The 13,878-nt window shown below is 48.6% G+C and overlaps 1 protein-coding gene across 1 annotated transcript in view; it reads left to right on the plus strand.

The window, feature by feature from the left end:
• Window positions 1-368: 368 nt before the first annotated feature.
• SLC35D3 (solute carrier family 35 member D3) overlaps window positions 369-13,878 on the plus strand; it is a 47,622-nt gene continuing 34,112 nt past the window's right edge. Inside the window, exon 1 of the mRNA XM_063919726.1 lies at window positions 369-1,086. Within this exon, the coding sequence (XP_063775796.1) occupies window positions 651-1,086 (436 nt within the window). The 5' untranslated portion in view covers window positions 369-650. The remainder of the gene's footprint in view (window positions 1,087-13,878) is intronic.

Genomic DNA, 13,878 nt, shown 5'->3' on the forward strand with positions numbered 1-13,878 from the left:
CCCCCACCCCTATTGTCCTGTGACCTCTGTTTAGGCACTGGCGCTGACAGCTATTTATTATCAGTAACGCCTCGATCTATACATTCTCATTGCTCCCCTTAAATGTACTGGAAAATCAATAACATTAAACATGTTTATATTCCCGAAACCCTAAGTTTTTGGTACAGTATGTAAATGTGACATCATATAGCAGGGTAATATTTCCCCAAGTATGTACTGTACTGCAACTGCTCAATGTGGATGGAAGTCCTCAGATGCAATAAGGGCTACTCACATATAATGAAGTAAATGGCGTCTGCACATGTACCCTTGTGTAAATGCGTCAGTGACTGATTCCTGGGTGGGGGAGGAGGTGAAGTTCCCCAGAGACTTATCCTATATACAGAACAGTTTTGTTTCCCTATTGATCATTTTCACCCAGGGAGTTACTTTTTTTTACCCTCCTCTTCTTTTCTTCCCACTCAGCTTCGCCAATAGGGTAGTGGTGGCGGTGCTGCTGCTCTTGCTGCTGCTGTGCACAGGCTGAGCAGGCAATAGCAAGGAAGGAAGTCACTGGGTAGAGTTAATGCACCGAGTGGGAAGCAGGCTGTAAGGCATCAGGGGATTCCCCTCCAGCTCTTCTCTGGGTGCCTGAGTACAGCGCCGTCAGGATGCAAATCTGCCGGGGCCGCATGCTGGGGATCTCTGTGGCCATAGCGCATGGGGTGTTCTCTGGCTCCCTCAACATCCTGCTGAAGTTTCTGATAAGCCGCTATCAGTTCTCCTTCCTCACCTTAGTACAGTGTACCACCAGCTCTACTGCGGCACTGACTCTAGAGGTGCTCAGGCGCTGTGGGAAGATATCAGTCCCTCCATATGGCTTCCAACTTGCTCGGACGTTCGCAGGAGTGACCATACTCTCCACTCTGCAGTCCAGTCTGACTCTGTGGTCCCTGCGGGGACTCAGTCTGCCCATGTACGTGGTGTTCAAGCGATGCCTGCCCTTGGTGACACTCTTCATTGGAGTGCTGGTGCTGAGGAACGGGATGCCCTCTGTAGGGGTAATCGTTGCTGTGTTCATCACTACCTGTGGGGCTGCCCTGGCAGGTAAGTAGGTTGTCACTAACCTATCCCAGTCTGTTCCAGTACCTGCAAGTGTCCGGGCTGTTTTATTCAGTAGTTTAATGCTGTCATCATACATTTAGGTCGTTAGGTAAATTAATCTAGAGGTAAATATAGATCCAATACTATTACACAGTGTCTAGGCTGGGCTAATGCACTGGGCATACTGCACTCCACTTTGTTTTATCGTTTAGGCAGGGATTTGCTTCCATTGACATACTATACTGTACTAATATGACAGCGGTGCTTTCCCTGACACACAGTACTGTAAGTGCAAGACTGTAGTCAGCATGACAAACAGAAGTCACATCAGTCTTATTCTTGTACTGCAACAACTCTATAATGAAGTGTTTAAAGTCGTCAGTGTACATTCACAATACACTATATAGCAGTTAAGTATCTTTGATATCTGCCAAGGTTTTGCATGTAATAAGATGAAGCGATTGCAGTGTACATATACTTATGTACACGAGAGTGCTGTTGAGAAGCAGTTTTGCCTGAGGTACAGTATATTTACTAAAGGATGGCTTTATAGGAATGGAGATGTTGCCCATAGCAACCAATCAGACTCTACCTATTTATGTAGCGCCTTATAGAAGGTAATTACTAGAATCTGATTGGTTGCTAGGGGCAACAGCTCCACTTCTGTAACCCCACACTTTAGGCAATAAACCCGCAGGTGTCACAGAAGCCTTTCTACTGGGGAAGATGACAGCTGGATATACACACGTGGAACAGAAGAATTCTTCAGATCAATTGAACTCTTTCTCTCTGTTTTTACATTTTTTTTGGTCTTATTTATTTTTATAAAAAAATGCAATTTTTTATATTACCGTGTAAAAACATGTGCATTAAAAACTACTTATCTGTACATCTTAAGTAAGCCTTGAGGTGTGATGTATAGATAAAGAATCACTATCAAAGAATTTGTTCAATGCTTGATGTGTTTTGCAGTCTCCCCCGCAACTTTCATGAAATCCCCCATTAACCTGTCCGCTTATGAACCTATTAAGTTTAACATTATATTTATTATGTCAGAGGGTACTGTATTTAACATCCTGGATTTTTTTCCTGTATTATTATGCTAATTTGAAAAATCATTAAGAAGTCTTCGGTATCTTGTTTTGTGCACTTAATCTAAAAATAAGTATTACTAAATACACCACTAGATAAAATGTAATTTCCTATAATAGGTTCACCTAGAAGAACAAAAAGTACATTATTTAAAACCTTTTTAATCTTAATATTAATTTCAGGAACATTTTAGTGTTACAATAACTTTTATATATCTTACAATTAAGTGTGATGATTTCAATATATACATACTGACTGTACTGCTACATACTGTACATATATAGGAAAATACGGGTGCTAAAGGTCAAAAACTTATTATAAAAAATAAAACATACTGTACCTAATGGTCAGTGTTCTAAACTGCAGATGGACCCATTGGTGTCCTGATTTATCTTAACCTAAATTGCATATATGGAGCCTGTAAATTAGCAATTCGCTATAGTGACACCTATCTATAATAAGATGAGAGGATGTGTATGAAGAATATTTTGTAAGCGAACATTATTGGGGCTGCACGAGGAGATACGGCTGACCCTTTAGACTTCTAGATAGTAGAGATCATAAAAAGATACAGTATCTATATATTCTGTGGAAATACAGTACAAAGAACACTAGTGGGAAGTGTCTTCAAGCAAATTATGTGACAAAACCTGATTTAAGCCTGGACCTACCCCAAACTATAACTAAACAAACAGAAATGGTCAATCAGACAAACTGGTTAAATCCATTTGCTTTAACCAATTTGTCTGAATGACCATTATGGTAAGTTTTCTGGCATTTCGGAGCAAATGGTCAACTGTCATTTGCTCCCATCCATTACCAGATTATAGTTTTAACCAGCCAGATCTGACAAAAAATCTTTAGGTGTATGGACAGCTTTACTATAACCAAACCAAATCCAATCAAATGTCTTAAGAATTCATAGATCACTTGCACTGTACTTGTAGCTACTGTAGAGATTTAATTGAAAGTGTAATAAAACCATTGTCAAACAAGACATTGTAGAGTCCCAGTGCAGTGATATATATTGATTCATTTACTTAATGAATGTCATATAAAGGACCCCACAAAAGAAACTTGCAGGTTGCTGATCTGTGGGAAGGTTACAAGAGGAAGGGGCCAGATTGTTCACAAGACAACTTAGGTTCCTTGTGGGCCAGGTCAGTTCTTGTCATGAGGAAGTTACTGACATTTCACACAACATTCTCAGTCACAGTGCTCATTTCACTGATTGTACTGGTACCTGGCTAGCCTTAATCTGGGTTGCTCATCCTCTGTATGCTATATATGGATTTTGTTTTTACCACAGAGGATATGCTGTAGAGTACATGCCATTATGTAATTGCTGATGTTTCCTGCTCCAACACACCTGTAGAATGTATTCTTTCCCAGATCAGCATCATTTCTGGGTCACTTATTAGAGGCTTCTTCCCAAGCATGTATACCAAAAATTATTTGGAACGGTGCAATGTGTCTGGACAGTGAAGTGTGCAATATGACTGGGTATTGGTGTGTGTATGGTTTAGTTGTATTATAGGATGTGCAGTGTGGCTGAATAACCACGTGTAGTTTTCAAATCACTGGACAATGGGGTGTTTAAGGTGATGGGCCCAGGGGCGGATTGGCCCACCAGGACACCATGAAAGATTCCGATGGGCCGGTCCCATATCCCCCTCAGCCAGGCTGATTCACACTCAGGCTGGGCTGACTCACACTGCTTCCAATACTTATGGTTCAGTGGAACGCAATCCGGAAGTTAGGCTAGAAAGGACTTCCAGGTGCCGCAAGCAGTGAAAAGTGTTCTACCAGTGGGGGACCTGGAGAAGGTTAACCAGCCCAGCAGCATCCTCTCCCTGACCCCAGCCAAAGGTCTCTTCAACGACCCCGGCCCATGAGCAGCAGTATAGCGATGGTCGGAGCCGGGTTCACTACACCCGCTGCCACCCCAGCCAGGGGCAAACGCAGGATTTTTAGTGGGGGGTTATATATATATAGTAAAATTATAAAGCAGCAGGTGAGAATATATATATGTACCGTATATAGCGAAGGCCTTTCCAAACGAATATATTTAGGCGACTTGCACCAAACGCTTAATCTTTGCATCAAATGCTTAGTTTGATTAATCTTTTGGTGCAAGTCGCCTACATATATTTGTTGCTTGGAAAGTCTAACATTGGGGCGGAGTGCCGGCATCTTCGGTGTAAAATATATAGAGAGATAGTGGCATGGGGGAGAGAAAGTCAGCATCAGCGGCAGAATGAGGTGAGGTGCAGTTACCTGAGGTCGGGAGAAGGCTACCCATATTGTGCAGTGGCTATAGCGGGCTCCTGCAACCCAGCAAGACTTAGGCTGGGTGGACAATGAAGGACAGGCGCGGGCAGAGAGAAGAGGAGAGGATAGGAACTGACGCGGGACTCGGGGGCAGGCGGGAGGATAGGCTGCAGAGGGACGCGGCTGATGACGGCAGCAGGATAGTATAAGGGAGGAGCGCTGCCGCATTACAGGCACACTGTTGCCTGAGCGCCTCATCTTAGAATAAAATATATCTGTATATTGGTCAGCTGCGCTGAGTGATCAGCGGGCAGGGGGGGCTTCCAGGTACTCGGAAACCCCCTACCTGCGTGCGCGTATGACCCCAGCTCCCGCACTCTCACTGAACTGGCCAGAGCGGCGACTGAGCACTGAAGTGGACCCGGCAGAGAGATTATTTTTAATTACATTATTTGCATTATCATGATGGCGTAAGAGTTAGGGCGTCCCCGGTCACAGTGTATGGTTTGGGGACTGGACAGGGGCAGGATGTACATTGTTCTCAGGATGACAATCTCTAATGCAACGTCCTTCAGCCATATAGCTGCCCAATGTCTGTCCATGATGATGGGCCTATTTATATAATGCGGTGGCTACGTATGTAATGTGGTGGCTACGTATGTAATACAGTGGCTACGTATGTAATGTGGCTACATATGTAATGTGGTGCTATTTGTATAATGTGGTGCTATATGTGTAGTGCAGTGCTATATGTGTAATGTGGTGCTATTCATGTTATGTGGTGCTATTTGTGTAGTGCGGTGCTATACATGCAATGCAGTGCTATATGTGTGATGTGGTGGCTATGTATATAATGTGGTGACTATGTATGTAATCAGCGGTGGATTGGCCACTTAGACAGATTCTGATGAGCTAGACCTCTGTGTCTGTGCTTCACTACTTGTATGTGCTCCCTCCCTGTACCGTGCTGTATGTAGTGCGTGCTCCCTTTCTGTACTGTGCTGTATGTAGTGTATGCTCCCTCCCTGTACTGTATGTAATGTGTGCTCCCTCCCTGTACACTTCTGTATGTAGTGTGTGCTCCCCCTCCCTGTGCTGTATGTAGTGTGTGCTCTCTCCTTGTACTGTGCTGTATGTAGTGTGTGCTCTCCCTCCCTGTACCGTGCTGTATGTAGTGTGTGCTCCCTCCCTGTACTCTGCTGTATGTAGTGTGTGCTCCCCCTTCCTGTACCGTGCTGTATGTAGTGTGTGCTCCCTCCCTGTACTCTGCTCAGGGCCGGCTCCAGGCCTACTAGCACCCTGAGCGAGAAAATATAAAAGCACCCCCCCCCCAAAAAAAAACAACAAAAAAAAAACACCCCTATGCGCGCGCCGAAGGCGCGCTCCAGGAAAAGTAGGTGTGGCCTCCTGGAAAAGTGGGTGTGGCCTCATATATTATCACACTATAAATATATTTTCACACCCCCTCTACGCACACAATTAGCAGCCTTAGACATAACAGCCACAGTAGTGTTCCTTACACACAATGTCTCCAGTATATTGGCAGATACACATAATGTGCAGTGCCAGATAGATATGATATGCCCCTCAGCAGTGCCAGCTACACATGACATGCCCCGCAGCAGTGCCAGCTACACATGACATGCCCCGCAGCCATGCCAGCTACACATGACATGCCCCCCAGCAGTGCCAGATACACGTGGCATGCCCTCCAGCAGTGCCAGATACACGTGACATGCCCCCCCAGCAGTGCCAGATACATAAATGGCCCCACAGTGCCAAATAAATGCCCCACAGTGCAAGATAAATAAATGCCCCCACAGTGCCGATATGCCCCCCAGCAGTGCCAGATACATAGATGCCCTCACAGTGCCAGATAAATAAATGCCCCCACAGTGCCCGATACATAAATGCCCCCACACTGCAGATATTACCCCACAGTGCCAGATACATAAATGCCCCCAGTGCCAGATAAATAAATGCCCCCACAGTGCCAGATACATATAAATGCCCCCACAGTGCCAGATACATATAAATGCCCCCACAGTGCCAGATACATATAAATGCCCCCACAGTGCCAGATAAATATATGCCTCCACACTGCAAATATGCCCCCACAGTGCCAGATACATAAATGCCCCCAGTGCCAGATAAATAAATGCCCCCACAGTGCCAGATAAATATATGCCCCCACAGTGCCAGATACATATATGCCCCCACAGTGCCAGATACATAAATGCCCCAGTGCCAGATAAATATATGCCCCCACAATGCAGATATTCCCCCACAGTGCCAGATACATAAATGCCCCAGTGCCAGATAAATATATGCCCCCACAGTGCAGATATTCCCCCACAGTGCCAGATACATAAATGCCCCCAGTGCCAGATACATAAATGACTCCACAGTGCCAGATACATAAATGCCCCCACAGTGCCAGATACATAAATGCCCCCAGTGCCAGATAAATATATGCCCCCACAGTGCAGATATTCCCCCACAGTGCCAGATAAATAAATGACTCCACAGTGCCAGATACATAAATGCCCCCACAGTGCAAGATACATAAATGCCCCCACAGTGCAGATATGACCCCACAGTGACAGATATGCCCCCACACAGTGCCAGTGCCCCCACAGTGCAGATATGCCCCCACACAGTGCCAGTGCCCCCACAGTGACAGATATGCCCCCACACACAGTGCCAGTGCCCCCACAGTGCAGATATGCCCCCACACAGTGCCAGTGCCCCCACACAGTGCCAGTGCCCCCATAGTGACAGATATGCCCCCACACACAGTGCCAGTGCCCCCACAGTGCAGATGACCCCACAGTGACAGATATGCCCCACACACAGTGCCAGTGCCCCCACAGTGCAGATGACCCCACAGTGCAGATGACCCCAAAGTGACAGATATGCCCCCACACACAGTGCCAGTGCCCCCACAGTGCCAGTGCCCCCACAGTGTAGATATGCCCCCACACAGTGCCAGTGCCCCCACACAGTGCCAGTGCCCCCACAGTGACAGATATGCCCCCACACACAGTGCCAGTGCCCCCACAGTGCAGATGACCCCACAGTGACAGATATGCCCCACACACAGTGCCAGTGCCCCCACAGTGCAGATGACCCCACAGTGCAGATGACCCCAAAGTGACAGATATGCCCCCACAGTGACAGATATGCCCCCACAGTGACAGATATGCCCACACAGTGACAGATATGCCCCCACAGTGACAGATATGCCCCCACACACAGTGCAGATGACACTACAGTGCAGATGACCCCACATGGACAGATATGCACCCACACAGTGCCCGATGATCCCAACAATACCTGCGGCGGCGCTGGGAGGGGAAGTGCTGCCGTCTGAGCCTGAGGGCACCGACTGTTCCCGGCCGCTTGAGCGCTCAATGCGCGCTGCGCGGCGCCGGCGTCTGACGTCAGACGCCGGCGCCTCGCAGCGCAGCGCACACACAGTGAAAGGCCGGGGACGGCGTGGAGAGCTGCCTGCAGTGTACAGGGCCAGCTCCAGGTACGACTATGGCGGCGCCAGCGCGCCGCGCCCATTAAGGGTGGCGCCCCGCGCGGCCACTCTAGTCGAACGTGCCTAGAGCCGGCCCTGACTCTGCTGTATGTAGTGTGTGCTCCCCCTTCCTGTACTGTACTGTATGTAGTGTGTGCTCTCCCTCCCTGTACTGTGCTGTATGTAGTGTGTGCACCCTCCCTGTACTGTGCTGTATGTAGTGGGTGCTCTCCCTCCCTGTACTGTGCTGTATGTAGTGTGTGCAACCCCCCGTACTGCGCTGTATGTAGTGTGAGCTCCCTCCATGTACTGTGCTATATGTAGTGTGTGCTCCCCCTCCCTGTATTGTGCTGTATGTAGTGTGTGCTCCCTTCCTGTACTGTGCTGTATGTAGTGTGTGCTCCTCCTCCCTGAATCTGTGCTGCTCCTCCCTGAATCTGTGCTGTATGTAGTGTGGGCTCCCCCTCCCTGTGCTGTGCTGTATGTAGTGTGTGCTCCCTCTATGTACAGTGCTGTATGTAGTGAGTGCTCCCTCCCTGTACTGTGATGTATGTAGTGTGTGCTCCCTCCCTGTACTGTATGTACAGTGGCGGTTCTTGCCACGGGCAAGCAGGACTTTTGCCCGGGGCGCCGCCTTCCGGAGGGCGCTGGCGCCATCCGGAGGGCGCCGCACCGTGGCAAGATCCGCCACTGCTGCCCGCTGTGTCCCCCGTCCGCCTCCGCTGCCCGCTGCCGTCCCCGTCCTCGGCGCCTCCTGTGAAGGGAACTAGACGCTATGCGTCTAGTTTCCCTTCGTGGAGAGTAACTGCTGAGCGGTGCGCGATGACGTCATCGCGCACCGCACAGCAAAGGTCCTCTCCACGAAGGGAACTAGACTCATAGCGTCTAGTTTCTCTTCGTGGAGAGGACCTTTTGCTGTGCGGTGCGCGATGACGTCATCGCGCACCGCTCAGCATTCAAGCGGCGCTTTCAATGTACAGGGGGCGTGACTCACCACGCCCCCTGTATTAGGCCACGCCCCTTTCCTGCCCGGGGCGCTCTGCGCCCTTGAACCGGCCCTGTGTATGTAGTGTGTGCTCCTTCTCCCTGGATCTGTGCTGTATGTAGTGTGGGCTCCCCCTCCCTGTACTGTGCTGTATGTAGTGAGTGCTCCCTCCCTGTACTATGCTGTATGTAGTGTGTGCTCCCTCCCTGTACTGTGCTGCGTGTAGTGTGTGCTCCTCCTCCCTGGATCTGTGCTGTATGTAGTGTGGGCTCCCCCTCCATGTACTGTGCTGTATGTAGTGAGTGCTCCCTCCCTGTACTATGCTGTATGTAGTGTGTGCTCCCTCCCTGTACTGTGCTGCGTGTAGTGTGTGCTCCTCCTCCCTGGATCTGTGCTGTATGTAGTGTGGGCTCCCCCTCCCTGTACTGTGCTGTATGTAGTGAGTGCTCCCTCCCTGTACTATGCTGTATGTAGTATGTGCTCCCTCCCTGTACTGTGCTGTATGTAGTGTGTGCTCCCTCCCTGGATCTGTGCTGTATGCAGTGTGGGCTCCCCCTCCCTGTACTGTGCTGTATGGGATCCGGTCTGAAGATCGACAGTGTCTAGGTCGACAATGTTTAGGTCGACCACTATAGGTCGACAGTCACTAGGTCGACATGGATGGAAGGTCGACAGGGTTTCTAGGTCGACATATGCTAGGTCGACAGGTCTAAAGGTCGACATGAGTTTTTCACTTTTTTTTTTTATTTTTTCATACTTAACGATCCACGTGGACTACGATTGGAACGGTAAAGTGTGCCGAGCGAAGCGGTAGCGGAGCGAAGGCACCATGCCCGAAACATGGCGAGCGAAGCGAGCCATGCGAGGGGACGCGGTGCACTAATTTGGGATCCCGGTCACTCTACGAAGAAAACGACACCAAAAAAAAAAAATTCCTCATGTCGACCTTTAGACCTGTCGACCTAGCACATGTCGACCTAGAAACCCTGTCGACCTTCCATCCATGTCGACCTATAGTGGTCGACCTAAACATTGTCGACCTAGATACTGTCGATAAAACGAACCACACCCGTGCTGTATGTAGTGAGTGCTCCCTCCCTGTGCTATGCTGTATGCATACCTCCCAACTGTCCCGCTTTCAGCAGGACAGTCCCGCTATTCGGACCCTGTCCCGCTGTCCCACCCGAGGGCAGCAGTGTCCCGCGGGCGGGGGGGCAGTTGGGAGAGCCTTTGATCACCCGCTGCTCTGCTCTGCAGAGCAGCCGGTGATCACTGAAAACATGCTGTGCGCACGAGCACTGCATGCATTCAGTGCTAGGAGGGGAGCGGGGGCTGCCCAGCTGCTCGGGGAGCGCTGGGCACGCGCCCAAAAGGCAGGAAAATGTCCCGTTTGGCGAGGCCACGCCCATCACAAACGAGGTCACGCCCATCACGGACGAGGTCACGCCCCCTTTTCGGTCCCTCCTCCGTTAAGCCGAAAGTTGGGAGGTATGCTGTATGTAGTGTGGGCTCCCCCTCCCTGTACTGTGCTGTATGTAGCATACCTCACAACTGTCCCGATTTCAGCGGGACAGTCCCGCTATTCAGACACTGTCCCGCTGTCCCTCCCGCAGGTCACAGTGTCCCGCGGGCGGGGGGGCAGTTGGGGAGGCTTTGATCACCCGCTGCTCTGCTCTGCAAAGCAGCGAGTAATCTCTAAATAGATGCTGTGCGCACGCGCACAGTATCTGTTCAGTGCAGGGAGTGAGCCGGGGGCTACCCAGATGCTCAGGGAGCGCTGGGCACGCCCCCAAAATGACTAAAACGGACCCACGGCGAGTGGTCACGCCCACTCGATTGTAGCCACGCCCCTCCCATACGAGGCCGCGCCCACTTTTCGGGACGCGCACGGCTACGCCGCGCGGAGTGTCCCGATTTATGAACATTCAAAGTTGGGAGGTATGATGTAGTGTGTGCTCCCTTCCTGTACTGTGCTGTATGTAGTGTGTGCTCCTCCTCCCTGAATCTGTGCTGTATGTAGTGTGGGCTCCCCCTCCCTGTACTGTGCTGTATGTAGTGAGTGCTCCCTCCCTGTACTGTGATGTATGTAGTGTGTGCTCCCTCCCTGTACTGTATGTAGTGTAGAGATGAGCGGGTTCGGTTTCTCTGAATCCGAACCCGCACGAACTTCATGTTTTTTTTCACGGGTCCGAGCGACTCGGATCTTCCCGCCTTGCTCGGTTAACCCGAGCGCGCCCGAACGTCATCATGACGCTGTCGGATTCTCGCGAGACTCGGATTCTATATAAGGAGCCGCGCGTCGCCGCCATTTTCACACGTGCATTGAGATTGATAGGGAGAGGACGTGGCTGGCGTCCTCTCCATTTAGATTAGAAGAGAGAGAGAGAGAGATTGACCTGATTTACTGGAGCTTAGGAGTACTGTAGAACTGTAGAGAGTGCAGAGTTTACTAGTGACTGACCACAGTGACCACCAGACAGTGCAGTTTTATTTAATATATCCGTTCTCTGCCTGATAAAAACGATACACAGTGACTCAGTCACATACCATATCTGTGTGCACTGCTCAGCCCAGTGTGCTGCATCATCTATGTAGATATCTGACTGTGCTCAGCTCACACATCTTATAATTGTGGGGGAGACTGGGGAGCACTGCAGTGCCAGTTATAGGTTATAGCAGGAGCCAGGAGTACATATTATTATTAAAATTAAACAGTGCACACTTTTGCTGCAGGAGTGCCACTGCCAGTGTGACTGACCAGTGACCTGACCACACTGACCACCAGTATAGTTAGTAGTATAGTATACTATATTGTGATTGCCTGAAAAAGTTAAACACTCGTCGTGTGACTTCACTTGTGTGGTGTTTTTTTTTTTATTCTATAAAAAACTCATTCTGCTGACAGACAGTGTCCAGCAGGTCCGTCATTATATAATATATACCTGTCCGGCTGCAGTAGTGATATATATATATTTTTTATATCATTATTTATCATCCAGTCGCAGCAGACACAGTACGGTAGTTCACGGCTGTAGCTACCTCTGTGTCGGCACTCGGCAGTCCGTCCATAATTGTATACCACCTACCCGTGGTTTTTTTTTCTTTCTTCTTTATACATACATACTACTACTACATCTCTTTATCAACCAGTCTATATTAGCAGCAGACACAGTACAGTACGGTAGTCCACGGCTGTAGCTACCTCTGTGTCTGCACTCGGCAGTCCGTCCATAATTGTATACCACCTACCCGTGGTTTTTTTTTCTTTCTTCTTTATACATACATACTACTACTACTACATCTCTTTATCAACCAGTCTATATTAGCAGCAGACACAGTACAGTACGGTAGTCCACGGCTGTAGCTACCTCTGTGTCGGCACTGGGCAGTCCGTCCATAATTGTATACCACCTACCCGTGGTTTTTTTTTCTTTCTTCTTTATACATACATACTACTACTACATCTCTTTATCAACCAGTCTATATTAGCAGCAGACACAGTACAGTACGGTAGTCCACGGCTGTAGCTACCTCTGTGTCGGCACTGGGCAGTCCGTCCATAATTGTATACCACCTACCCGTGGTTTTTTTTTCTTTCTTCTTTATACATACATACTACTACTACTACATCTCTTTATCAACCAGTCTATATTAGCAGCAGACACAGTACAGTACGGTAGTCCACGGCTGTAGCTACCTCTGTGTCGGCACTGGGCAGTCCGTCCATATTTGTATACCACCTACCCGTGGTTTTTTTTTCTTTCTTCTTTATACATACATACTACTACTACATCTCTTTATCAACCAGTCTATATTAGCAGCAGACACAGTACAGTACGGTAGTCCACGGCTGTAGCTACCTCTGTGTCGGCACTGGGCAGTCCGTCCATAATTGTATACCACCTACCCGTGTTTTTTTTTTCTTTCTTCTTTATACATACATACTACTACTACATCTCTTTATCAACCAGTCTATATTAGCAGCAGACACAGTACAGTACGGTAGTCCACGGCTGTAGCTACCTCTGTGTCGGCACTCGGCAGTCCGTCCATAATTGTATACCACCTACCCGTGGTTTTTTTTTCTTTCTTCTTTATACATACATACTACTACTACATCTCTTTATCAACCAGTCTATATTAGAAGCAGACACAGTACAGTACGGTAGTCCACGGCTGTAGCTACCTCTGTGTCGGCACTGGGCAGTCCGTCCATAATTGTATACCACCTACCCGTGGTTTTTTTTTCTTTCTTCTTTATACATACATACTACTACTACATCTCTTTATCAACCAGTCTATATTAGCAGCAGACACAGTACAGTACGGTAGTCCACGGCTGTAGCTACCTCTGTGTCGGCACTCGGCAGTCCGTCCATAATTGTATACCACCTACCCGTGGTTTTTTTTTCTTTCTTCTTTATACATACATACTACTACTACATCTCTTTATCAACCAGTCTATATTAGCAGCAGACACAGTACAGTACGGTAGTCCACGGCTGTAGCTACCTCTGTGTCGGCACTCGGCAGTCCATCCATAATTGTATACTAGTATCCATCCATCTCCATTGTTTACCTGAGGTGCCTTTTAGTTGTGCCTATTAAAATATGGAGAACAAAAATGTTGAGGTTCCAAAATTAGGGAAAGATCAAGATCCACTTCCACCTCGTGCTGAAGCTGCTGCCACTAGTCATGGCCGAGACGATGAAATGCCAGCAACGTCGTCTGCCAAGGCCGATGCCCAATGTCATAGTACAGAGCATGTCAAATCCAAAACACCAAATATCAGTAAAAAAAGGACTCCAAAACCTAAAATAAAATTGTCGGAGGAGAAGCGTAAACTTGCCAATATGCCATTTACCACACGGAGTGGCAAGGAACGGCTGAGGCCCTGGCCTATGTTCATGGCTAGTGGTT

Source organism: Pseudophryne corroboree, chromosome 4, assembly GCF_028390025.1.
Source record: "Pseudophryne corroboree isolate aPseCor3 chromosome 4, aPseCor3.hap2, whole genome shotgun sequence".
NCBI lineage: Eukaryota > Metazoa > Chordata > Amphibia > Anura > Myobatrachidae > Pseudophryne > Pseudophryne corroboree.